We start from the raw sequence: 24,635 nt of genomic DNA, 5'->3' as shown, positions 1-24,635 counted from the left end.
AAAACGGGTTCTGGGCATCCTCGCCTTGCCCAGCTCCAGGTGTCTGGGACCCTCCCTTTGGGTTCAGCAGGAACAGTTTGGGTCCGTGGCCTGTTTGGGGGCGGTGGCTGCCCGGTCTCCTGGCCTGCAATGTAGTTGGGGTTCACCCCACCCTACACGGGCTGTTTGCCCCCCAGCCCTCCACTCCGTGTGAATGAGAGCTGTCTCACCACCTCTGTCCCGTGGGGTTTCCTGAGACCTGCCCCAAGCACTTTCTGGGCTCGGCCCCACTTCCCTTCTGTGGGGCTCCTGGCTGCTAATGGGTCATGTCCCTTCCCGTGATGCCGCCCTGGAGCCCAGCGTGCTGGCTATGGGCAGTTGCCTGAATGCCTCGTCCAGATGTTCCTCCAGTGGCTGTCGAAGCTGTGTGGCCTCTGGCTGGCACGCTCCCCTTCCTCCTTCAGGAATGCACAGAGGCTCCGGCTTCCCTGGGAGGCGGGCCCTGCCCCCTGCCCCCCTTCTCCCCATCTGCCAGCCCAGGGGCCAGCTCTCCTAGCGCATCAGGAGCATCTCCCTGGCAAACCACCAGCCAGCACAGGCCGTGCCAGGCCTGAGGAGCCCCCCAGGCTGCGTCAAAGGCCCCCTGCCCTTTGGGGGGGAGTGGTCTATGCAAAGGGAGGAGGAGGGAATGCTTGGAGGAGCCAGGAGGCCACACGGAACCCCTCCCTCCAGGCCTGTCCCCCAGATCTCCTCCCCTGTGGCCCAGGCTCCACGGGGCCTGCAGAAGGTGGAGATGTGTGCACCAGCCTGGTACCCCCGTCCCCCTGTCGTCCCTGGCCCTGCTGTGAGCCAGCTTCCTGGCCATGGCCAGAGCCCACGTGAGGTGTCCCCTTGTGAGCTGTTGCACCCACCCTCCTCCGTGAGCTGTGTCCCCCGTGAGCTGTCCCATGTGGGCTGCAGGGGAGTGAGGGGTCGGCTCTTGGGGGGCTGAGGGGGCAGTAGGCCCACAGCTGCCTCGGAGGGTCTCTAACTTCTGAGGGTGGGGGGAGGTGGCAGATGGGCCGATTGTCTCTGTTCTCTGGGTGACCGCGAGGAGCAGCACGTAGCCCCGGGAGAGGGATAAATATTTACGATGGAAGGACCCAAACACTGTTTGCTTTGTCAAATACTGTCCACCGCTGTGGTCGGTTTCTCTCCAGGCAAGTGGATTCATGTCCTGCCAAAGTGGTGTTTTGCAAAGCTCCCCCAAGCTGCTGTGTGCAGCGTGCGCGCATGAACTCCCACTTCCGGGAAGGGGCCTTGTTTGTTTGTGGGGTCCCTGGGTTTCCCACAGCTCCCTGGGGCCAAGCCCCAGCGAAAAGAAGGGAGTCACGTCACTTGGAAATGGCAGTCCAGGCCCTTGGGCCACTCCTGGGGCTCAAGGGTCCTTGACCCCACGGCTGTTGGCCGGGCTCCTGGCCAGTGTTCCTACAGACAGTGGTGGGGTGGGGTTGCTGTGTCTGAAGGCTGTGGGTGGCCTCGGGGCATCCCCTTCCTCTTGTTCTCTTGCTCTCTCTGCTCAGCCTTTGCTGAGCAGGAACCGGCCTGGGTCCAGGGGTGCAGGTGGGAGGGCCTCCCCTCCCCTGAGAGGCCCCCCTCCCCACCCCCCCCGCTCCCGTCTGATCTCAGCCCTGTGTGCTGGTCACACTCCGGTCCCGCTGCTGCTGTCCACGCGCTTCTCCCGGTCACCCTGTCTCCTCAGCTCAGCCCTACGCTCCTCGGGGGGGAAGGGGCCCTCACGGATGCCCCAGGGCCATCCTGCTGTCCACTGGTGGACTGAGAACCTGGGGTCTGAATTGGCACCGTCCGCCCAGCACTGGGCCCCAGGAAGCCACGCTTGTTCCCAAGCTGGACACTTGGAGCCTGACCCCCGAGCCCTCCAATCTGGCCTGGTGATGAGAGCCAGATGTGGGGTGCTATGCCCGTCCTGATGCCAGCCTGGAACTGGGCCCACAGCAGGGGTGCAGAGGGAGCGGGGTAGCACCCCCCCGTGCCGGGCTGGCCGGGGCCGGTCACGTGTCCCCGGCTCCTGCTGTCCCTCTTCGTGCAGGTGCGGCTCTGCTTTAGGATGCAGACCTTCGACCCGCCTCCGAGCCTCAACCTGCTCAGCTTGAAATGGGGCCGGTCGGAGAATCAGCGTGGGGAGCGGTGGGTGAGAGCCTAAAGCCGCGGGGAATGCCACCAGCGCTGCGCCCGCGCAATAAACGTTGCCCTCTCCCTTCTTTTCTAGAACCATCTACTACACAGGCTACAGGCAGGTGTATGCCGTGGAGGCCCAGACCGTGTTGAGGTGCTGCCCAGGGTGGAGCCAGCAGCCTGGAGACCAGGGCTGCCTCTCCCGTGAGTGTCCCTCCCCCGACCCTGAATCAGTGCATCGGAAGAGGCCATGTCTAAAGGGGGTGCCCCCGGCACGGCAGGGTGCAGGCCCCGTTTCTGCACTTGGTGGCACTCATCACAGCGTGGGAGCCTCCCAGGGCCGCGCGTCCCCCCACTCGGCCCCCTGAAGGCTGTTAAAACGGAATAATAAAAGAGGAACAGTGAACCCACAGGCTGATGGGGGCAGGGGCCGAGGAGACAGGGCTGGGGCGGGTGGGGGCTCCAAGCAGAGGGTGGGGGGCTGCCTGCCAGTGCCCGGGTGCCTGGCATCGGGAGGGGTGTGAGGGTGGTCCTGGGCCACGTGCTGCTGTCTGTGGGCTCAGCTGTCTCTTGGGGGTCATGTCATGGAGCATGCCCCTCCCCCGCCTGCCCCGCCATAGCCATGCCCTTGCTCTTGGGTGTTTCTTCTCTGTTCCCAAGTGGGCCCAGGGCTGGGCATTGGGCCCCTGGCCTCTGTGGACAGTTGTTTGTGAGACAGTAGCTCCTGTCCTGCCCCCTGTCCTGGCGCCCTGGGCCTCGGTCTCTCCTCTGCTTCATGGGGGTTTGTCGCTGCCTCCCTCAGAGGGGGGGGTCCTGATAGCCGCAGGAGGCAGGGGGACCCCTGTGTCAGCACACGTGAGCCTCACTGTGAAGCCTCTGCTTCATAAACTAAATGGGGCTCACAGCTGCGGAGTCTGGCTGCAGGGAGTATTTGGGAAGCTCTTTCTGGCCTGTGGGTGTGGGCACAGGTGGTCAGCAGGTGGGTGTGGGCCCAGGTGGGTGTGGGCCCAGGTGGGTGTGGGCCCAGGTGGGCCAGCAGGTGGGTGTGGGCCCAGGTGGGTGTGGGCCCAGGTGGGTGTGGGCCCAGGTGGGCCAGCAGGTGGGTGTGGGCCCAGGTGGGTGTGGGCCCAGGTGGGTGTGGGCCCAGGTGGGTGGGCAGGTAGGGCTGATGGGGTAGGAGGTGGCAGTATCCCTTCCCTGGAGAGGTGGTCCCAGAGGTCTGGCCTCCCCTGAAACAATGACACGGCACCCCCTGACGTGAGGTGAGGGATGGGGCCATGCAGTGGGGGTGGCTGGGGGTCCCAGCTCCCCCATGCTGGAACAGGATGTGTTCCGGCCTGTCTCTCTGCCCCTGGGTCCCTCTGCACATGGGAAACATGGGAGCAGCTGAACAGGGGCAGAGATGTTTTTGCATGAACTCCAGTGGGAAAAGGGGAAGAGAAGGATGCTGGTGCTGTTTTTCTGGAAGAGGAAATGAATAATTCTCCCCAGGAAGGGATCAGGAGGGAAGAGGAGAAGGAAGCAGCTCTGGCTTCCTTTGTGGGCAGGAGAGGCTCAGGGGCAGGGTGGCTGCCCAGATGCTGGCCAGCTAGCCCTCTGGCAGGAGGTGCCCCAGACCCCCGGTTCCCGGCAGCAGCCCTTCTCCCCACGCTCTCTGATCCTGGTGATGTGTGTGTTCCCTGCTTCTGGCTTCTAGGAAAACAAAGGAGTCTGTTGACTGGGGGTGCATGGTAGAGGTCAAAGCTGACGGCCCTGGTTTCTGCTGTGAGATGGGGCTCCTCAGGCCTGCTGGAGGCGGCCCTAGTAATCTGGTGAATGGTGGGGGCGGGCAGAGGAGGCAGGGGCCTACGGCTCTGGGTGGGGTTGGGTGGGTGGGGAGCACAGTGTTTTTATACCTGAGAAGGGACGTGGATGCCCAACCACATGGCCAGCCTGGGGTGGAGGGCCCTCTGGGCTTGGCTTCCTGGGCTGGGGGGAGTGGGTGTATACACTCTCATGGGCAAGGGTGGGGAGCCGGGGTGCAGGTCACGGTTGGCACTGCAGCGTTCCCAGCATCCGTACTCCCGAACTGGGGTCGGGTGACCCTTGGTTTCTCCTGTGTCTCGGAGTGACCTTCCCAGGGTCAGGGGTGGGGAGGAGCGGTAGGGCCCAAGGGTCAGCCAGATCCTGGGAGACCAGGTTGGAGACAGGCCCCAAATGCTGACTTTTCCGGGATGGGGGGCCGATTTCAGCATAGGTCCTCAGGCCCCGACAGTCTCTCCTTCGCAGTCTGGCGCAGCGTGCGCTCCTGAGCTGTCCTGCGGCTCTGTCTGCCGGTGCTGGTGGCCAGGAAGGACGAGCTGGCTCTGCCGTGGCCTGGCCAGCTAGCAGGAGGGGGCGGGTATGCGGCAGTGGGGAGATCGCTGGCAGGTGGGACCTAAAGCCGCCCAGGGCAGCCGTGGCCTTGCAGAGGTAGAGAAGCCGGGCTGGGGACAGGGCTATAGTGGTGAGGAAATGAGGACGTCTCTGCCGCAGGGCCTGGCCTTGGGGGTCCAGGTTGTGCTGTTGGCCTGGAGACACAGACAGGGTCTCCACGTGTGTTCTAAACTTGAGGCTTAGGCTTTCTTGGTTGTTTGTTTCTTAAAAAAACATTTTAGTGCAGGATTTACTTCTTTCTGTATTTGGATTTTGAATGCTCTAGGAAGAACCCTGTGATCCGGCCTCTCGGGCACCCTCTTGTTGCCCCAGTGTCTGGGTCCCCGGCAGGTGAAGGGAGGGAGGGACAGGGAGGCTCACGTGGGGCAGAGCCTGAGCCTGGGACCCTGCCCCCCAGGGGTGGCTGTTGCTCAGCTCTGGGGAGTCAGGGGGCCTGGCAGGAGGCTGGTGGCGAGCAGACGATGTGACAGGGGTGCAATGGGGGGTACAGAGCCAGCTGGGGCTTCGATGTGTGGATGGGCAGGGCAGGCCCACAGAGACGTGGGGGTTGGAGGAAGTGCAGCAGAGGCGACAGGGGGGCGGCGTGCAGAGGAAGGCAGAAGAAGTGGCCGGAGAAGGTGGGCTGAGCACAGAGAACGGGCTTCCTGACGTGAGCTGAGCCCTTGGGGTCACTGGGTCACTCTGTTTCCCTGTCCCAGGTGGAGCAGGTGCCCAGGCCCCCCAAATCCTGAGAAACCCTGCCCCATGGGGTCAGGGGAGAGTCTGGGGTGGCCCCCTTCCTGCCGGCTTGCCTGTGGGTGCCGGGGCTGGAGGCTGGGTCGGGGCCCTCCGAGCTCCTGAGCACGAGCAGTGGCTGGGGTGCTGGGCCCACACTTGGGAGAGGTGCCCACTTCCTGCACAGGGGCCTGGGGGTCAGGAGTCTCTGGGTTTGTCCCTTCCCCCATCCCTGTGCCATTCCCCCGGTCCCAGTCCAGGCTGTCCGCAGTCAAGGGAGACCGGGTCAGGCCGGGGGCAGCCCCCCCTGCTGCTGACAGCCCCAGCCCGGCCCCGCTCCACCAGCCATGTGAGACGTCCTCGATTCGTGTGTCCTGGAACCGCAGCTGCATGCGGGACGCCATCAGGGCCCCCGTGGGTTCATGTGGGAGTGAGGAGGAGACATCATGCTGTGTAAGAGAATGACAGGAAGCTCCTAGTGGCCACTGTGATTTCTCAGAGGCCCGCTTAGCAGCATGTGTGACCTGGAGGTGACCAGAAAGGAAAAGTGCTGGCTGGGTGGGGTGGCGTTGCCTGGTGACCAGGGGGCTTCCTCGGGTCTGCGTGGTACACATGTGCCCCATGGGCAACTGGGCGCTGACCTCTTCTGTTGGGGTGCCAGATTCTTGCCTGGTGGCTCTCCCAATTCCACGGCCATCTCGGTGGGGTGCAGATTTTCCTGGACCCACCCCCATGCCCTGGGCCTTGGGTGTCCCTCATCAAGGGGGGCCCTGAGTGTGAAGGTGCTGCATGCAGACTCTGACATGGATGCACCCAGGAATGAGGGGCCAGGAAGATGCTCTGTGGCTCCCCGCTCTAACTCTGTGCAGGCGGAGCCCCGGCCATCTGAGGAGGCCACTGGACGGAGAGGCAGAGCCTGAGCAGGTGCCAGGAGCTGCACCAGCAATGAGGAATGGGAAGGGGTTCTGTGGTCCGGGGAGCTCTGCATAAAGCACAGTGAAGCAGGTTCCATCGTTGCGGGACTTATCAGAGCATTTAACATGCTAATGTGTCCTGTGAGTTCCTGAGAAAGACTATGTAGTATTTTCCAAACCAATTCTTTATTTAAAAAGAAAGGAATAAAAAGATACAACAAAGTTGAAAAAATAAACAGTGTCCCTAAAGCATGCGTTGGGAAACTGACCCAGGCGGTCCCCCGGACGATCGTTTGTGTGGGGCCAACAGCGTGCCCTGCGCTGTGCTCAGGTGCAGGAGGGTGGCAGTGGCAGAGACTGGGCCTGGCCCTTCCTCCGTCGGAGCTGCTGTCCCGTGGCGGCGGACACGCGGGCAAGCGCGCCTGCGGTTCTGGGTTCAGTGCCAGCCCGTGAGCAGAGCCCTGGAGAAAGCTGAGGTGGGGGAGGGGCGTCGGCCAGGAGGGGCTGGGCGGGGCTTGAAACAGCTCGGGTTTACTCTCTGGAGGCCGGAGGCCGGAGGTGTGCCATCCACGTGTGGGGGATCCTTCCCGCTTGGTCCTGGGCCCTCCCTGGTGTGGGGCCGCGTCAGCCGCCTGCTGCCCGCGTGCCCTCCCCTGTCTCTGAGCGGGGCCTGCCCGAATCCGTGTGAGCCCGGTCTCTGCCTTAGTCATGCCCGCAAAGACTCTGTTTCCAAATGAGGTCACTTGCTGAGGTCCCAGGGCCCTTGTGAGGACAGCGAGCCCGTGCAGGGTCTGACTGGGGGAGGGACATGGTCTGCCGTGGAGGGCGGAGGGCCTGGCCCTGGCGGGTTGCGGAGTGTGGTGAGAAGTGGCCGGATTCTGGATGCGTGGATGGAGTGGGAGCTGGGTCTGGACAGCGTGGCCGTGGCTGGGTTTTCAGGACCCCATGTGTGCCCAGGGTGTGTGGGCCAGCCTCGCCCTGACTCTGCAACAGACCCTCAGAGGTGACCACGGACTGGGGTGGGCACTGCAGGGTGGCCACCCAGAACTTTCTCCACGGGCTGTCCCGGCCCATTGTGGTCACTCATGCCTTCTTGCTGCCCAGGGGATGCTAGGCCGGCTGGGAGAAAATCTGTGGCCTGTGAGGGCTTCGCACGAGTGTGGGGGAGGGATTGACGTGGTTTGTTGCCACAGGAGCCTGGGACAGGCCACTGGGTGGGCCAAGGGGACAGAAGCCCAGGCTGCTGACCACCTCGCAAGCTTGCCCTTTCCTCCCTCCTGGGATGCGGTCATCTCCTCTGTGATCCTGGGGCTGTGGGAAGGAGTGGCAGGAAGGCTGCTGGGGGACCCGGGGACGGCCGCCCTCTGCCTTCCTGCTTCGCTGTTCACTTTCCCTTTTCCGTTCTGGACACGTGTCAGCCCTGCGCCCAGCGTGGGAATTTGCAGAACTGGCACTCTGGCTGTCCTGTCCTCGCTGTGGACACGGATGCCCACGCGGTTGCTAGGGGTGGGCGTGTTGTTCTGTGGCGACCCCTCATCCCCTAGGTGTCTCCGGACAGTGGAGTCACCCCAGACTTGGATGCTGCTGTGCCGGGCACGTTTGCACACTCGTGCACACTCGTGCACCGGACCAGCGTGCTGTCCACCCAGGCGAGCTCACCCACGTCACAGCCTCACATACACGTGCACGGTTGATGCCTGTGCTCACGCTCACAAGGACGCATGCGTGTGCACACAATCACACGTGCACACACGTGGATGGTCTCACATGCGCTGACGCGCTCACCCTCAGACATATGCCCACACCCATGTGCTCCTGAACACACGGCTCACATACGTATGCACTGTACACGCGCTCACGCTCACGTGCACACGTGTGGCCCGTGTGCCTGCTCGCTCACGTGTGTGTGCAGTGCTCACACCTGTGTGAGTGCCTGCACGCCCGCCTGCTCCCGTGCACGGGTCTGCTCACGCCTGCAGCTGCGGCCCTGCCTTCCAGCACAGGCCTGCGGTGGGTGCGCGGCCAAGGGGGAGCCCTGCCTCGGACTCCCGGGGCCTCGGGGCGGGCACTGGCGTGGCTCTTCCTTGGGCGCTAGGAGCCGGAGTGACTCCCTCCCTGCAGCAAGGGTCTGGGCGGGGGGAGGTGCGGGTGGGGGCTTGGGGTCCAGGCCTCCAGCTGCCGGCTAGCACTGGGTCGAAGGCCGGCGGGTCTGGTAGCAGAACAGGGACAGAGGGACCAAGTGGGAGGGACCCGGGGCTCCCAGGGAAGTGGCCTCCATCCTGTAGCCGCCCAGGCGGTCCTACCAGCACCTCGGGTGAGGTTTAGGAGTTGCTGCCCGGTGGCGTGGTCGATGAGGTGAGGGCCGCCCTGAGCCACGGTGCTCATCTCGCTGCCCTGCGGGGGGCCTGGGCACAGTGTCGTCCTCACCGTCACCCCCTTCATCTGGGCTTTCCCCCACCCAGCATTGTTTGAACCCCTAAATGCCGCCAATGATGGGGGACAGAGGTGCTCTGCGCCGGGTCCAGCCCCGACTCTGCCTGGTGCTGGCCTCCCAGGCCGGTTGCTGGAGGAGCGTTGGGGGCCCGGGTATCCTCGTGGGGTTCTGGCCTGCTGTACGTGCCCCGGCCGCCCTGGGAGAGTTTCCTGGGTGCCGGCCTGGGTAGCACACACCCTGTCTCTGCTGGCCTGGTGGCTTCGGCCACGGGTAGGACTGTGCCCGCTGCTGGTGCCACTGCTTCCTTTGCCCAGCCTGGGAGCCGGGAACCAGCTGGCGTCGGATTGGTCGGCTGTGTTCGATCTGGCCCGAGGTTTCCGTGAGCCAGGCGCGCACCGGGAGCTCACGTGGCGGTTTTATTGGGCCCCGCACATCCACCACGTGTCTCGGTGGTGGGCTGATCCCCAGTTACAGTGGAGGGGCTGTGGCCCAGACAGGAGGAGAGCTGCTTCCCAGACAGGCCCCTCCCAGGCTCCATCCTGAAAATTCTGTGTTGGGTGCAGGGAGGGGCTGAGGTCCCCTCAGGCCTGATCAGGATGTGAGCTTAGCCCCAGCCAGCAGACAGGCATGCCCCTCCTCTGGGGATACCGTGGGGAGCTGATGCAGGGATGGGGCTCCCCTGCTCCTGGGCCCAGCCCTCACTGCCGGGAGTGGATGGGAGCCAGAGGCTTCGGCACAGGAAGTCCACAGGAGGCCGTGCAGCTGGGACAAACCACGAGAGAGCAGGCTCCCAGGCCAGGAGCTTTGTCTTGGGTCTGAGTTGGTCCCTCCCGCCCTGGCCTGTTCGAGCTACAGGATGAATGTGGGGTCTCTGGGCCGCTTGGGCAGAGGTGCCCAGGGACAGGGCTCATTTGCAGTGCTGGCCTCCAGAAGGCTGATGTTTGTGCCCCACGCACATTTGGTGACCCTGGCCGTGTGTTCAGAGCCTGCAGGGGGGTGGCCTGGTAGACCAGGAGAAACTTGTCCGCCCAGATCACACCTGTCCCGCCTGAGGCCACTCAGCTGTCCAGCCGGTAGCTACTTGGGGAAGAGAAGAGGAGGGGCCGTGGGCTCAGTCGCGTGGCAGTTTGAGGACAGCCCAGCCCTTGTAGAGGAGTGGAGCCCCGTTGCCATGGTTAGCCCGTCCCAGGACAGGGGCCACCCCTACTGCCTGCAACAGGGTTCACCTGAGGTCCCACCAAGTGCAGGTGTTTCTTGCCCCCGACTATAAGAGAGGGGTGGCTAGCGTTAAGATGCCACAGATGTCCAGGGGTGCCTGGGGGCTCATTCGGTCGAGTGTCCAACTCTTGCTTTCGGCTCAGGTCATCTCATGGGTCGTGAGATGGAGCCCTGTGTCAGGCTCCATGCTCAGTGGGGCCTCTGCTTGAGAGTCTCCCTCTGTCCCTCCCCGCTTCCATGTGTGTGCATGCACGCACTCATGCGCTCTCTTTCTCAAATAGAAAAATCTTTAAAAAGAAAGAAGGAAGGAAGGAAGGAAGGAGGGAAGGAAGGAAGAAAAGAAAGAAAGAAAGAAAAAGAAGAAAAAAGGAAGGAAGGAAGAAAAGAAAGAAAGAAAGAGGAAGGAAGGAAGAAAGAAAAGAAAGAAAGAAAAAAAGAAAAAGGAAGGAAGGAAGGGTGGGTCTCCAGACATGCTGCCCTCGCCCTGGGGACTGCGCTCCCCAAATCCACCATCCTGCAGACTGGACACCCCCAGGGGCCCTGCCAGCCTTTGGTGCTGAGGATGTGGGTGGACCCACCCTGTGTCACCCCAAGGCAAAGATCTGGTCTGGGGAAGCTGGGACGCTTGGTGAACGGTCACTGTCCCTGCACCTCCAGCCCCATTCTGCACACTAGGGAGGTCCTAGTTCCTTCTTCTCTGTTCAGATCATGGGCGAGGAGACCCATTGGCTCTGGAAGCAGGCTGCTGTGGGTGGCGTGTCTGGCTTCAGGCTCAGGCAGGGTGTGGGAGACACTTGGCAGCATGAAGGTCGCTGAGAATGTTGTATTCCGTGTGTGCAAGTCGCCTGTCGTGGGGCTTAACCTGAGTTTCTAGCCCACTGATACGTATCAGACAGAACTTGAACACGTATGTGCAGGCCTTGCCCGCTAAAGCATCTGGGCCGTGGGGAGCCAGCAGGGGTTTGGGGCAGGGGGAGCCGCGTGCACAGTAGTTCCTGGGCGGAGCGGGGCAGGGGGGGCTTCTCCAGCCCCGTGGGACTCCCCCGGCTTGGGCCTTCCCTCTGCCTGCTTGGCCCTCGGAGAACACGGCTGCCAACCCTGTGGGCCCCACCGGCCCAGGTCACCTGCGCCTGCCCTGGCGTTTCTCACTCTCGAGGGTCCTGTGGCTGCAGGCCTGGCCAAGCTGACAGCCTGAGGGACGGTCCCCAGCAGACCCCCTGCCACAGCCCCGGAACCTAGTAGGTATTTGAAAAAATCCACTAATGTGAAGTAGAAAACACATGTGTTACTTGGAAATCTCTAAATTGTCTGCAAGGCGTCCGTCCAGCCTTCATTCACAGCCATGTGTCAAGTTCACGTTTTTGTTGCACGTTTCTGACCCGGTCCTTCTTCCTGGCTGCCTGGTCCTTCTTCCCGCACGGGGTCGCCTGGGTCTAGGGGAGGTTGTCAGACACGCGGATTTGAAAGCCAGGCTCCGGCTCCCGAGCTCTGTCTGCCCAGGTGTGAGTTCTTCAGCACTTGCTTGGGCCGTGTCTTTCCTCGGCCACCGGCGGGGGGTCTTGGGGTCCTTGTCTGCTGTCTGTGCTGCCCCTCGGAGGGGTGGTGGGAGAGGGGCTGTGCTCTGCCGTTCGAGGCGACCCCCCTGCCTGACATGGGGAGGTGGGTCCGTGTCGTGGAGCCCGGCCACCGGGGAGGTCATGCAGGGGAGGCGCCCATTCCCTCGCCCATCACCGGGGGCCTCTGTGGCCCTGCACGCCCCCCAAGCAGGCCCTGCTCCCCAGGCTTCCCCGTGCAGCTCCCCGGGAGTGCCCCCTCCGGTGCGGGGCACAGCTTCACATGTCTTTCTTCCCGGTTTTCATTTCTGTGGCTGTGCTGCCCCGTGCATGCTTCCCTCGGCACAACACGCCAGCTCCGTCCCCACCCCGCGGCCTGCCCGCGTCTGGCTGGCCATGTGGTGCGTTCTGGTGTTCACTCGTTTGACGGCACTCATGGAGTGCCTTCGAGGAGTCCGCGCGGTGGCGGGGCCCGGGGGCGTGGTGGGTGGTGGTCCGCACGGGGCTGGCGCCCACTCTCAGGAAGGCCGTGGCCGCGGTGGACACGGTGCCATGCCGTGGGCATGGCTGTGTCACATCTGGGGGAGACACAGGCTGTCCTGGCGGGTGGCAGCCCAGAGCGTCCCCGGGGTCTGCGGGCGGGTGCGGGGCCTTGTGCTCAGTGGACGAGATCACAGCGGCTGCGGGGTGGACAGAGTGGGGGAGTGGGGGAGTGGGGGAGCGGGGCGAGCGGTGACGGTGGCCTTCACCGGCCCCTCGGCACTGGGAGTGGAGGGGGACGGTGGGCTGCACATACCCTGGAGGTAGGTTCCGGGCCCTTGGCGTCGGGGACGCTGACGCTGTCTGCGTCCCGGGTCGGCCCCTCTGCCAAGCTTCCCTGTGTGGGCTTCAGGGTCACCGTGTGCGTCCTCCCCACACCCCTGCGGCGCCGTTTCATCCCCAGCCCCCCACTCCTGCCCCATTTCAGACACATCCTCGGGCTGCAGGTGTGGGGCTGGAGGGAGGAGGCTGTGAGGTCTGAGTTCGCCTGCAGGGGGGCCGGGGCGGGGGGGGCGCGCTCCCTCCAACACTGGGGACAGCGGCCACAGTTATGGGCCAGAGAGGAGGAAGAAGCCTTTCACAGGCGCCCTCCTGACCCCAGACTCTAAGTAGAGGATCCTGGGGCCTGGTCCCTGCTCACTGCCTGTGTGGCCTGGGGCCACATGCTGCCTGTCTCTGAGCCTCAGCTACCTTATCGAGCACAGCGTCCAGCTCAGAGGGCTGCTTGGACCCATGTGCCTGGCTGACAGCCCTCCCTCAGGCCTCCCGCCTTCTGGAGTTTCTCTCCCTGCTCCTGGTGGGGGTGCCCTCAGGGACCCATGAAGTCACTGAGCCCACGGCTCACACCAGGCTCCCGGAGGCTTTCGGGGGTAGGTCACTGTGCAGAGCATCCACTCACCCAGTGAACACCCCTGAACCTTCCGGACTCAGGGCCAGGCTGCTGGGGTCCCGGGGTGGGGGCACAGCCCACCCGCCTTGGCCGTGCCCTCCTGGGCATAGGGTTATGATGGGAGGGTGGCTGCAGGGCCGGGAAATCGGTGCTGGGGTACCCGGTCCAGCCTGGGTTGGCATACTTGCTGTGGTGGGGCCGGCAGGCAGTTTGGGACTGTCAGGCCCTCGGGGGCCGCCTGCCAAGCCTCACAGACCTGCCCTTCCCTGCCCACAGCCCCCACCTCTCCAGCCGGCCGCTTCTTCCCCCACACACTAGTGCTGGGACCGGAGGATGGGGCTCATTGGCACCCCACGCCATGGGTGCGCAGCCTCCTGGGCCCAGTGGGGTGGAGTGTGGGGAGAGGGTCTCCTTAGAGAGGGAGGAGGGGGCCAGCCCCTCCCAGCCCTGAACCCTCCCTCCGTCCCTCCTACCTGGGCTCTGCTGGCCTGCACGGGCATTGCCCCTCCTAGGGGCTGACCAGCCTGGTGGTTGGCACCCTTGGGCCGTGAGCAGGAGGGGCGGGGTCCTCAGCAGTGGGCTCTCCCCCACCGCCCCTCCCTCCCCACCTCCTCGAGAAAATGGGGGAGGCTTCGGTCTCTGGTGGCAGTGTCAGTGTGTGACTCAGGACAGAGGAGAGCTGGGACCAGTGATCTGACGCAGGGTCGGGGTTGCCGGCCTGGGAGACGACCACCCCCCCACCCAGGGCTCGGGGCTCAGCTCTCAAGGTGCAGTCCGGGCTTTCGTGGGAGGAGGGCTTTCCTGTCTGTGGTGAGGGTCTGGGTCCTGCCCAGCCCGAGGCTTTGCCTCCTGGGGGACATGGGAGAGGGTCCCCAAGGATGCTGTGTCCTGGTGGGGGGGCTGGGGCTGCCCCTGGGTTGCTGCCCCTCCTCACACGCCTTCTCTCCTCTCTCCATAGCCCAGTGCAGCGCTGGCCTCTGTTTTAACGGCGGCCACTGCATGCCTGGCTCAGCCCAGCTGTGCTACTGTCCCCGAGGCTTCCAGGGTCCCCGATGTCAGTACGGTGAGTGGATGGACGGGCATTCTCCCAGCCCTCAGCCCGCTCCCTGCGGCTCGTCTGAGGTTGTTGCGGGGCGGGGGGGGGGCGGCCCAGAGACTCCCTCCACAGAGGCCTCTGCTCCCCATCCTCTTAGAGCCCCCCCTGTCCAGTCGCGGCCTCCAGAGAGATGGGCAAGGATGGGCCGGGTTGCTGGGCGGCTGGGAAGCGGCCTGTCCCGGGGTCTCCAAGCAGCATTCCTCCCTTGCTGGAGCCCCTTGTGTCCCTCATGTGGAAAGACGGGGGGCGTGCAGGGTCCTACTGGAGGCGATTGGTTCGGTGAAACTTGGCACATCTGTAAACTGATAGATCATGAAAACTGAGCTACGCTACGTGCCCTTGAACAACAGAAACTCAACCGAGTGAATTTTTGAGAGCTCCTTAGCTTTATTAACCGATGCCTGAATCAGGCAGAATGCCATCTAGCAGAAAGGAAAGGTTTCTCAAGGGAGGAGAAAGGAAATTATCAGCCAGGCAAGGTGGCCCTCCTCAGGGGGATGTTTCCTAGAGCCGACGGGGAGTTCCCGTGCTGGCTGCTGACCGGGGCTGCTTCTGGGCTGGGGGCTTGGTTTGCTGACGTGGGGCCTTAACCTAAGTCCTGCCGTGTTGGGGGCCTGTGGTTTTCTTTCCGGCAGTGTGCCGTCGGGACAGTGTTGGCTGGGTGCTGGGCGGTGGGTCAGGCTTAGAGTAGGCGTGGTGGCGGTGGAGTTTTTGTAAAGAAAAGTGCACACAAGCACAAGAAAAATCGTCAGAAGGACCCCCCACCCCCACCCCCAGACGTTCCTCCTAAGTTCTTTGTGACAGGAAGGCGTGAGCATTTCTGCGGGGTTTCCTGCTTTGTCCAGAGTTTTCTTCGTGGAACAGGGAGCTCTCAGGGTCCTGTTGGAACGGGCGCAGAGCCACGGCCACCCAGTGAAATGAAATACTCCCAGACGGTTTCCGGTGCTTTGAACTTGCTCCTAGCGAGCAGCTGGGGGCTTCTTCCAGGTGGATGCCAGGACGGACGTCCTGCGCCATGCCCCAGTGCCTCGGAGCCCAGCAGGCAACCGGGAAGGGGGCAGGCGTCAGTAAATTGTGGGGAACAGGAGGCCCCTGTGTGTTCACATGTGGTGGCCCCCTGCCTCCAGCATGGGCTGAGGGCAGGGGTCCTGGGGAGGGGCTGGGTCCCCGAGTTCTGAGACAAGTGCTAGCAGCTGGGGTGCTGATGATTGGAGAAGCTGGTCAGGCAGCTCTGGTTGCTTACTCAATGCCCCTGTTAGCCAGAAAGTTCTCGATCCTGCTGCTTCACGGGCTCTGTGGGCTGGGAGGACCGATGCCTGCGCCATGGAGTGAGGCCTGCTGTCGAGAGCCCTCCAGGTGCTGGGGTGCCCTGCCCCATGCCCTGGTGCCTCAGCCAGACCTCCTGAATTTAGGACCCTGAGCCCCTCGCTGGGCTGGCCAGATGTGACCCCCCCCCCCGGCCCAGGCAGGCTGGGGTCCAGGCTGGATCTAGGCCCGGATGGAGGGGGCCAGTTGTCACACGTCGGCTCTTCTCGGCCACGGTGGAAGTGGGGAAATGCTTTGAGGACCTTCTGTGTCATTCAGCCAACCTTAGTGAACTGCGTGCTGCTTGGGGTGAGTTTCGTTCAGGTCCTGGAGGCAAGCTCCCTTTGGGGATGTTGCCGGGACAGGGCTGTGGCTGATAGTCGGCAGCATAGAGGCTGCTGTGGTCCCTGCTGCTGGGGGAGGGCCGTGAGGAGGTGACCCTGGAGCGGGGCCTGTCTTTGGTCACGTCCTCCAGGAAGCAGCTGGGGACGCCTGCCCTACCCCAGCTCCCCTGCCTCTGCCTCCTGTCAGCCATCGGCCGCCCCTCCGCTCCTGGCCTGCCTCTGTCCAAGGGCCCAACTCTGAGCCTCCTGGGCTGGTGCTCCCTCTGGCATGAGCAGCCTCATGATGCTTGGCCTCCTGGGTATCGGGGGGCTCGAGGGCTGCAGGGGCACAGTAGGGAGGGAGCTCAGCACGGGGGGAGCTCAGCATCCAGCGAGTGGCCTTGTGTCCATGGGAGGGGGCCTGTCTGGCCCAGTTCTAGGGTCCCAGGGCCACCCCTGTGGGGTCTCTGGGTGGGGTGGGAGCAGTGTGCACGTGCTCTGCCCTCTAGCTTCATGGGCCTGGGCTCCAGATGTGGCTTTGCCTCCAGAGCAGCCCCTGCTCTCCACAGTGATAGTGGGGGTGCCTCTTGGGGCCTGGAGGCTGTCCTCCACCACCTCGGTGTACCCTGTGTTCGCTGGGCGGAAGAGGAACCTGGGGTCAGGGAGGTTAGCAGCCGCTTACCACTCAGCAGAGCTGGGGCTGGAAGTGCGTGCTGTCCCGTTGAGCGCTTGGAACCTTCCACCGTCTCCCAGTGCAGTGCCAGACCTCAGTGGGGCCCCATCAAGACCTGTTTCAGAGAGAGAGGGGCAGATCCCCTGGTCCCCACCTTGCCCTGACTCTGCACCTGGGGACCTGGGCTTGTGACCAGCCTCAGCCCTCTGGGATCGGTGGGCTTTCTGCTGCAGATGTGGCCTTCAGGAAGCAGTAGATCAAGCTGGAGGGAGGCTGTTGGGCTTCCTCCTGAGGCACTGTCTCCTAGAAGAAAGGCTGGCTGTGCAGGGTGGGGTGTGCGGGCTGGAAGTGCACGACGGCATGCGGGCTAGACAGACAGGGTTGGGTGTGCAGGGGTGGGTGTGCAGGGCCGGGTGTGCTGGGCTGTGTGTGCAGGGCTGGGTGTGCCCAGCTGCTTGCAGGGGCGCCCCTGCCTATGCTCCCACCCACACCCCCAACAGCACCACCTTCCAGTCTCTCCCTCCATCTGGGTCTGCATGAGGCGGACCTGAGCTTCAGCACAGTTGGGAATATTTAACTAACCCCCCAATTATAATTGATTCCAGTTTTGAAAATAAAAGCCATATTTTTTTCTGGTTCCCCCAATTTCTTTCATTTGAATCAAAGAGTGGGGGGGGAGGGAGGCACCCCGCTGGGTTGATTGTGGCGGGCCCCTCCCCCACTGCCCGCCTCCCCGGGGCTGTGGTGTCGGGGGCCCAGTGGCTTAGCCCTTTGCTCCACCTGCACCGCCCCGATCCCTCCTCCAGGAAGGCGGAAGGCAGCGACACAAGAGGGTCTGTGTTGGCAGAGCCCAGGGTGGGGGCCCAAGTGTGCGGGGCTGGGCCCCTCAGCGCGGCCACGGCCAGCTTCCATGTCCTGTGGGTGTGACCCTGGGCAGCATCCAGAGGCCCGTCACTCCGTTTGTTAGGTGGGCAGGGAGAGTGGTTTTGTGCGGGTCCCAGGTGTCCACACAGGTGAGGCTCAGCGCCCCGGTGGAAGAAGGGTGGGGGTTGGCAGCACCGCTCTCCCCAGAGGCCCGGGCTGCTGGGCATGCGGGCATAAGGGTGGATGGCCTGGTGGCTGGGGACTGTCCCTGGCTCTTGGGGTAACTGCACGCACAGCATGCCTGAGCTTCCGTGGGGCGCAGCTCACACGTGGCCCCGCTCTCCGGTGGCCTGGGGTGGGGACACCCCCAGGGCGAATGGCCCCCCGCCCTGTGGGTCGGCACCATCCGTCAGTGGAGGAGGGCCGTGTACCGCGGGGACCCCTTGTCCCTGGTTGGGCTCCAGGGGTCCTGTCCATCCACCAGGAATGGTTTGCACCCGCAGAAAATACAGAAAATCACAGTGTGTGTGCTCCTGAGTGAGCGTGGGCAGATGCCCCCACCCCAGTACCTGCTGGGGACGCGCGTACTTCCTGGCCGCAGGCACGGGGTCTTTAAGGAAAAAACAGGCAGGAGACACGGCCCCTTAGGAGTGTGCCGTCTCTCAGTGTAGCTGGCCTTTACACTGTGCATCATGACGGAGCCCCAGTCATGTCCTGGGACTTGACCTCACCTGACCTCGCGGGACAGAAGCAGACGGAGAACGCAGGCCTGGGTTGTCTCTGGGTACCTTCTCGGTCCAAGAAACTTTGGCTTTGGTTTCCCTCTGGGCCTCAGTTTCCTCAGCTGTAAAATGGGTGGGTTGGGAAGGTCTCTGAGGCAGTTCTGGGACTCGGACTGTCGAGTCCAGCTGGGCAGAGAGCTGGGGGCCTGAGGGCTTCCTGGAGGAGGTGGGCCTGCGGGCTGGGGAAGGTTTGGGGAGTGCAGGCTGTTCAGGGTGGGCTTTCCGGATGAAAGAGAGGCTAGAGCAGAGCAGCAGAGAGGAGAGAGTGAGTCAGCTTGGGTGGAGGGCCTGGGTGGGGACCGCAGCAGGGTCAGCCTGGGCCTCGGCCCCCTTCTCTGGGTCGGTGGAAGACCTGAAGCCTGGACGGCTGCCTTGGGGCTGGCTGGCCTGGCCTGGCGGGTGCCGGGGGACCCAGTGTGACCTGCCAGCAGGGACAGACGTCAGCGGTCCCGCCTGGAGCCTCGGCGCCCCGATGGGTCCTGCTCTGAGCAGGAAGCCAGCGGGTTGGGGGCCCTGGGAAGCAGAGCAGTAGAAGCGGGCTGCGGCCCTGAGGGCGAGGGGGGAGGAGGCAGGCCCCACCGTCAGAACCCCTGGCCCTGGCCCAAGGGCGGCTCTGTTTCTAAACTGGGTTGATGGATCAGTGGAGAAGAGGCAGGCCCTCCCAGGCCCCCTTCAGGGCTGCCTGCTATGCCTGAGGGTGGGAGTCTGACCCCTGGCCCAAGGTCCAGACACCACCAGAGGCCGCTCCTGGCCAGCCGCTGTGACCAGGCCTGGGAGCGGCTGCCGCTGTTCTGGGAGCCTGGGCCCCCTCGAGGGGTGGGTGGGGGCGGGGAACACAGCGCCGAGCGCCCCTGAGGGGCTGGGGGCACGGCCGGCCGAGGCCAGGTTCCAGCCACGCTGGGTCGTGCCGTGCGCAAGCCGGCAGCCACAGCGGCCCGAGCCTGGCCTGAGTCCTTCAGAGGCAGCTCAGCCAAGGTCCCGTGGGTGTGGTCTCGGGTTGACCTGGCCCCGCCTGCCTCTGACCTTGATCCTGGGCGGTGGTTCCAAGTTCCCCACGCCCTTCCCTGTACGGGCGCGGAGTGCTGGCAGGGCCGTTCGAGAGTCCCACGGGCCGTCAGCAGCAGGGTGCTTTCCGACCCCCGGGGCTGAGGGCATCGCCGGGAGCACCCGGCACCTGTCCCCTAGGCTGGGGACGCACCCCCTTGGCTTCCCTGGGAGGCTGCCCTCCAGGTCCAGCCTTTGAGGAGCTGGGTCCACTTTCTGGGCAGTCAGAAAAGCCAACCACACAGTGGCCTGCTGTGCGTGGCTCTCCTCTGCCCGGTGGCCCGCGTGCTTCGTGTCCCGCCCGAGGGCTTTGTCTCCATGTACAGCTTTAGCTGCACGAAGCACTGCCTTCGAAGACAGTTCCCGAAGCCTCCAGAGCCTCGCTTTCCTGCAGGAGGGGGCACTGGGGTGTCTGCCTGGCCTGGGGGCCGCCTCGGCCCTTGGGAGGGCAAGGCCTGGGGGGTCAGATCCTGCTGCCCTTGGCAGTCGGCTGGGCCAGGGGTGGCCGCTGCAGGTCCGTTCTGCACTCAGGCCGGGCACCCGAGGTCAGCCGAGACCGGCCACATGCAGAATCGAGCCGCTCTTTCAAAGTGGCTGACTCTGGGAGAGGCATTTGTGTTCACACAGTGAATCACTTAACTTCCAGGTCTGACCTCCCCCCACAACCAGCCACAAAGGCGCCTCTGTCTTTTGGGATGACTGTGGCCTCCAGGCCTGCCTCATGCTCTGTGGGGCTGTGGGCCTCTCCCAGGACTGACTCCAGAGTTGGGGGGGGATCTTTTTATGGTATAATTATAGGCAGGAGGACCAAGGGGCAGACCCTTCTGGGAGTGGGGGATCTGTGAGCCTGCCCCGCGTGCTCATTTGGTGAGTGGGCGGCTCAAAGGCCCCTGCCCATGTGGGGCCTACTGTCCAGGCAGGATTGAGGCTCAGATTTAGAGGACAAGGCCTCCGTGCCTCCCGTCCCCAGGCTAGAGGCCCCGCCCCATCCTCCTGGGTGGCCTCCTGAAAGGACGCTGTGAATCTGTCCTTTGTCTGCCTCAGCCACATTGTCCTGTCCCCGCCTCCCCAAAGTTGACCCAGACTCTTCTGTGAAGTGCTCTTCCCTGGACTACAAGGGTGGTCCTGGGGTGTACCCTGGGCGGGCTGGGTGCTTGTCCCATTTTATAGATGGAGACACTGAACCCAGGCCATTCCTGACTTGCTGGGGTCGGTGGGGGCTCAGTGTTGGCCGACAGCCTCTTGGACCCACCAGCGCGGGGCCGGATGCTTGTGAGGCCCCGCTGGCGGGGCTGAGGGAGCCTGGGTGGTGTCTGGGGGTCTGTCGGCACAGTACCCCGTGTGGGTCCCCAGGCTGGCGTTACCTTGGGACGGACAGGCTCGGGCGCAGGAACTCCCTCTGGTGTGTTTGGGGCCAAGGGGCCTCTCCTGGGCTCTGGCAGACTTTCCTGGGAGCCCGCTGGGCTGAGTGGAGCCAGCAGCTGCCCAGTGTTCCAAGAAGCAGCAGAGCCTGATTTTACAGCACCCAGCTGGCCATGGTTGATGGCTCGGCCACGCAGAGTGGGGGCAGGCTGCCTGGCCCCAGGCCCTTAGGGACCTGCGCTCTGCACAGAGGCTGCCCCTTGCCCTCCTGCGCCCTTCAGACCTCGCTGCCTCAGGCTCTCTCCGCCAGTGGAGGGGAGCGGAGCATGGGAGGCCTCCGCAGTGGCTGTCTGCCCGGGAGCGCTCCTGGCCTGCCTGGTGGGCCCAGGTGGGTGCCCGAAGGATAGGTATCCAGGTCAGCAGAGGTAGCTGGATGGGGCGGGGGCGCTAGTGCAGTGTGTGTGGGGGGGTCCCTGCACTTGGGGAGCTCAGCCCAGATGTGGGAGAGACCCTCACAGCACACGCGAGGACCTGCATCTGTGGAAGGAACTTATTTGGGAAGCCGTGGAGGTCCTCCCTCTACCCGCGTGTGGACCCGTCATGCTGGCCAGGCTGCCTCCCGGATGAGGTCCCCACTGTGCTGGGCCCCCTTCTCGCTGACCCAGAAGTCTGCCCCTGGGGGTGCCGCTGTGGCTGGCGCTCACCCCTCACACGCAGCGCCTGGCGTTGGAGCACTTCATGAGTCGATAAAATGAAGCCAGCTGCTGAGCTGTTGGCGGTGGCTCCAGGGTCTCAGTTCCTGGAGAATTCCTGCCTGGGCTGGTCCTATGCTCAGGAGCTGTTCTGGGCCTGGCTCTGCCTCCTTAGTGTCTGGGCCCCTCCCGCGGGCCACATCCCTGGCTCCCAGCCCTGCAGTGCCTTGACACCTACAGAGGGAGGCCCGAGGCGCCTGGCAGAGCAGCTCTGGGTGAGCCCCGGACCCCTGGCTTCTTTCTGGGCTCTTGGAGGGTGCCTCGGCCTTGTGTCCTCTCCACCCCACCAAGCACGGGCCGCCCCGAGCCCTAGCTGTTCCGGGGGCAAACTCTAGGAAACGTGCTGATAGCCTGTTTTCGGGATTCCTGGGGCTCGTGCCTGGCTCCCTATCTGGGCAGGGTAATTAACGAGGGATCTGCGAGCAGGGACTTGGCATCGGCAACCCGAATCTGCTCTCGGGTCCTGGCGGCTCCAGGCATTCCAGAGCAGGGCCTGGTCCTCTGCGCCCGGGTTGAAATGGGGCCTGGGCAGCATCACGTGGAGCCAGGCCAGCTGATAACAGGGCAGTTACTTCAGGAGGAGGAGGCAGTGGCCAGGGGTGCCGACAGCCAGCGAAGCGGGCCTCCAACCAGCGCTGGCTGCCCGGGAGCTGCTGCCCAGCTCAGTGTCTGCAGGGAGCCGGGAGTACCAGGGAGGTCACCCCACCTCTTGGGGTCAGGGCAAGAGGAACCTGTGGATTAGCCTTCCACTGTGGGGTCCTCCACAGCTGGCCCTGTGGTCAGAGTTCTCAGGAGGGAGGAGGCCACATCCCCACCGAGCAGAGCTCGTCTTGAGGCCAGAACAGAGCACAAGCCAGTCTGAGCAGGACGGGGTGCAGGCATCCCACACATGGAATGGTGGATGTGGCCACCCTCACTTGCGGACTCTCGACCCTAAGCAAACCACAGTGGGTATTGCATGCATGGACCTGTGAACCCCGGGCCAAGAACCCGGATGGTCCTGTGGCCGCTCGGTTTAACTGGGTAATTTGGAAGATTCTTGGGCACTGGACACCTGGGTGCTTAGCCGTAGTTCCTAGCAGGGAGACTGTCCCTCACCCAGCCCAGACTTGGTGCCTGCACAGACAGAAGGGGCGGGGGCTCCCGGTCCTGCCCTTTGCGCCCGGCCCTGATCGCCTGCCCTCCACTCTCCCAGCTCCCTGGGGCAGCCCAGCGCCCCCCGGCATGGCCCTGGCTTTCCCACGGGCTGGCTTTATGCACATTGTCTGTGGGCTCCCTTCCAAAGACGGGCATTGCCTTGTCTGCTCAGGGACAAGGACGGGCGAGTTTTGGCAGCAAAGCCATGATGTGACTTGTTCACCAGGAAAGGCACGCTGCACACCTCGTCCACCGAACATTGCCATCCTGCGTCCCCGTGTGTGCTCCGGCTGTGCCCTGGCCAGGGTGCGGGGCAGACGGTTCTGCCCAGCACTGGCTGGGCTTGGGGGCCTGCTCTCCTGGGGACCCTGGATCCAGCACCTGGGATCCCAGGTTTGTCCTCCTGAAAGTCAGGGTGGCAGGGCTGGGAGCTGAGGTCTCCTGAGGACCTCCCTCAGGTGTTTGTGCACCATGGGGGCAGGCGTGCTGGGCTCGGCCGCAGAATTTTGGCTCCCTGTCCTCGTTTCCCCCACCTGCGGGACCACCATCACTTTAGGGTCTCTGTGTGTGTGCCCCGTGCCTGCCCGTTCACTGCCAGTCCTCTCGGGCTGCATTTGCCATCCTTCAGACTGAGGGCAGGGCAGGCTGGGATGGGGGGACTCAGGCTGGCTCTGGGCTGGGTCCAGGACCAATGCCACCTTCCAGGAGCGGCTGTCCTCTGGGGCCAGCATCTCTAGACACTTCCAGGTTGACCAGGGCCCACCGGAGGGCTGGGACGGTGTCCTGGGGAGGAGGCCGCTGATGCTGGCCCGGTACTCGGCGCTGGGCAAGGACCTTTCTCTCCAGCCCCTGTGGGGAGAGCGTGTCCATTGTGGGGCGCATCTGGAGGTCACATGGCCTGTCCCTGTTTTGAGCTGTGTGCGGGGTCACCTATGGGACTAGGGAGCCGGGGGGATGAGGTGCACTCCTGGGCGCCCACCCCATCCTGTGGAGTCTTCTGACTTCGACGAGGCTCCCCACCCCACTTTGCAGGTGGGGTCCCCGAGGGGCAGTGTTCGGAGCCAAGTGGCTGTCCTCCGGTCTGTCCTGTCTTGGGGTGACCGGTGCAGGGCTGAGCGGGGCAGCCTGGCTGTCACCCGGCAGATGTGGACACAGGGTGGGTGTAGGCCGCGCTGGCCACTCCTCACAGCCCCCTGGGCCGTCCCATCTTCTGTGTCCTGGGAACACACAGAGCTGGAGCCGTCTGGGTTCCAGCGTGAGGGGAAGGCGCCAAGGTTTCTGGCCCTTCTGTGGTTTCTGGCAAGAGGCTGCCCCGCCTCAGCCCACCCAGCCCCGGGCTGTAGCCGCTGGACCCAGAGCTGTCAGGAAGAGCCTCACATGTCCACCTGGGGAGCGTCAGGGGATCACGCAAGGAGGGTCTTGGGCAGTGTGGCCCCTCTGGCTTGGGGGCCCAGGACTGTTGGCATGCCCGGAGGCTGGTACCTCCCCAGGCCCTTTGAGGCCGCGGACACCCCCGTTCCCTGTGGGGGTGGGCAGATGACAGGTGGAGGGTGTGGGGGTGGCGGGGCCCAGCCTGGAAGGCTGTCTTTGGGAGGGGCCTGAGCGCCTGCTCATCCTCGCGTGAACATGGTTTTGTCGCCTGTTTCTAAGCCCCAGCCAGGCAGGGGCAGGGGGCTGGCCCGGGAGGGGCTGCGGAACGCGGACAGTGTGTAGGAGCTGAACCTGCCCATTTCCGAGGCCAGGCTCCAGGAGGGGGGCAGCTGGGTCCCGAGCCCGGTAGAGCTGGCTGTTTCCCCAGGTGGGTGGGGACCTGGTTCCCCCCGATGCTGTGGGATGGTGCTTCTGCTGGGGAGGCTGCCCTGACCTGAGAACCCAGGGGTCAAACGTGGCTGATGGACACTGTCTGGCCCAAGCCCTCCTTTTCCAGACTGAACTGTGTTCTGAAGAGGAGGCAGGTCTGTGGCTGGCCCCTCCCAGTGTGCCCCCATATGGCAGGCCCCACGCCGGGTCCCCTGGACCTCTCTGTGTGCTGTTTGAATGAATGAAGGACGCGGGTGATCCATAGCCAGCCTCACTTGCCCACCTGCTCACCACCTGTTCTCTTCCTTGGGACTCACTGGGGTGGGCAGCTCCCCCCGGGATCCTGGAAAGCAGTGGGGGCCCTGAGGGTGGGGGGGGGTCGGGTTCCCCGCAGGAAGGGGTTGCCCTGGGGGCTCCCAGGGCACAGGCCTGGTCGGACAGGAGGACAGGTGAGTGGTGCCCCCCGGGGCTTTACCCCACGCAGGGCAGATGTCCACCCGAGGCCAGGCTGTGTGTTCCCTGCCCTTCTCCATGCTGACCTCTGCCCTCAGCTGGCACCGGGCTCTGCGGGCGGGGTGAGGAAGGCCCAGAGGCTGGGGGGGACATGGGGGCCCCTAGCAAATGGGGCCCTCAGCCCCGGGCCAGCCAGCAGTGCCCCCAGCGTCC

At 64.3% G+C, this 24,635-nt stretch overlaps 1 protein-coding gene across 1 annotated transcript in view; it reads left to right on the top strand.

Annotated features, from left to right (window-relative positions):
* MEGF6 (multiple EGF like domains 6) overlaps positions 1-24,635 on the top strand; it is an 86,343-nt gene that overhangs the window by 5,187 nt on the left and 56,521 nt on the right. Inside the window, 2 exon segments of the mRNA XM_081817328.1 lie at positions 2,249-2,358; positions 13,790-13,894. Of these exon segments, the coding sequence (XP_081673454.1) occupies positions 2,249-2,358; positions 13,790-13,894 (215 nt within the window).

Source organism: Leptonychotes weddellii, chromosome 4 (genome assembly GCF_054177405.1).
Source record: "Leptonychotes weddellii isolate Sample4059 chromosome 4, ASM5417740v2, whole genome shotgun sequence".
In the NCBI taxonomy this organism is placed as follows: domain Eukaryota; kingdom Metazoa; phylum Chordata; class Mammalia; order Carnivora; family Phocidae; genus Leptonychotes; species Leptonychotes weddellii.
Note: the sequence above shows the minus strand (reverse complement) of the source record. Positions and strands in the feature narration are given on the sequence as shown.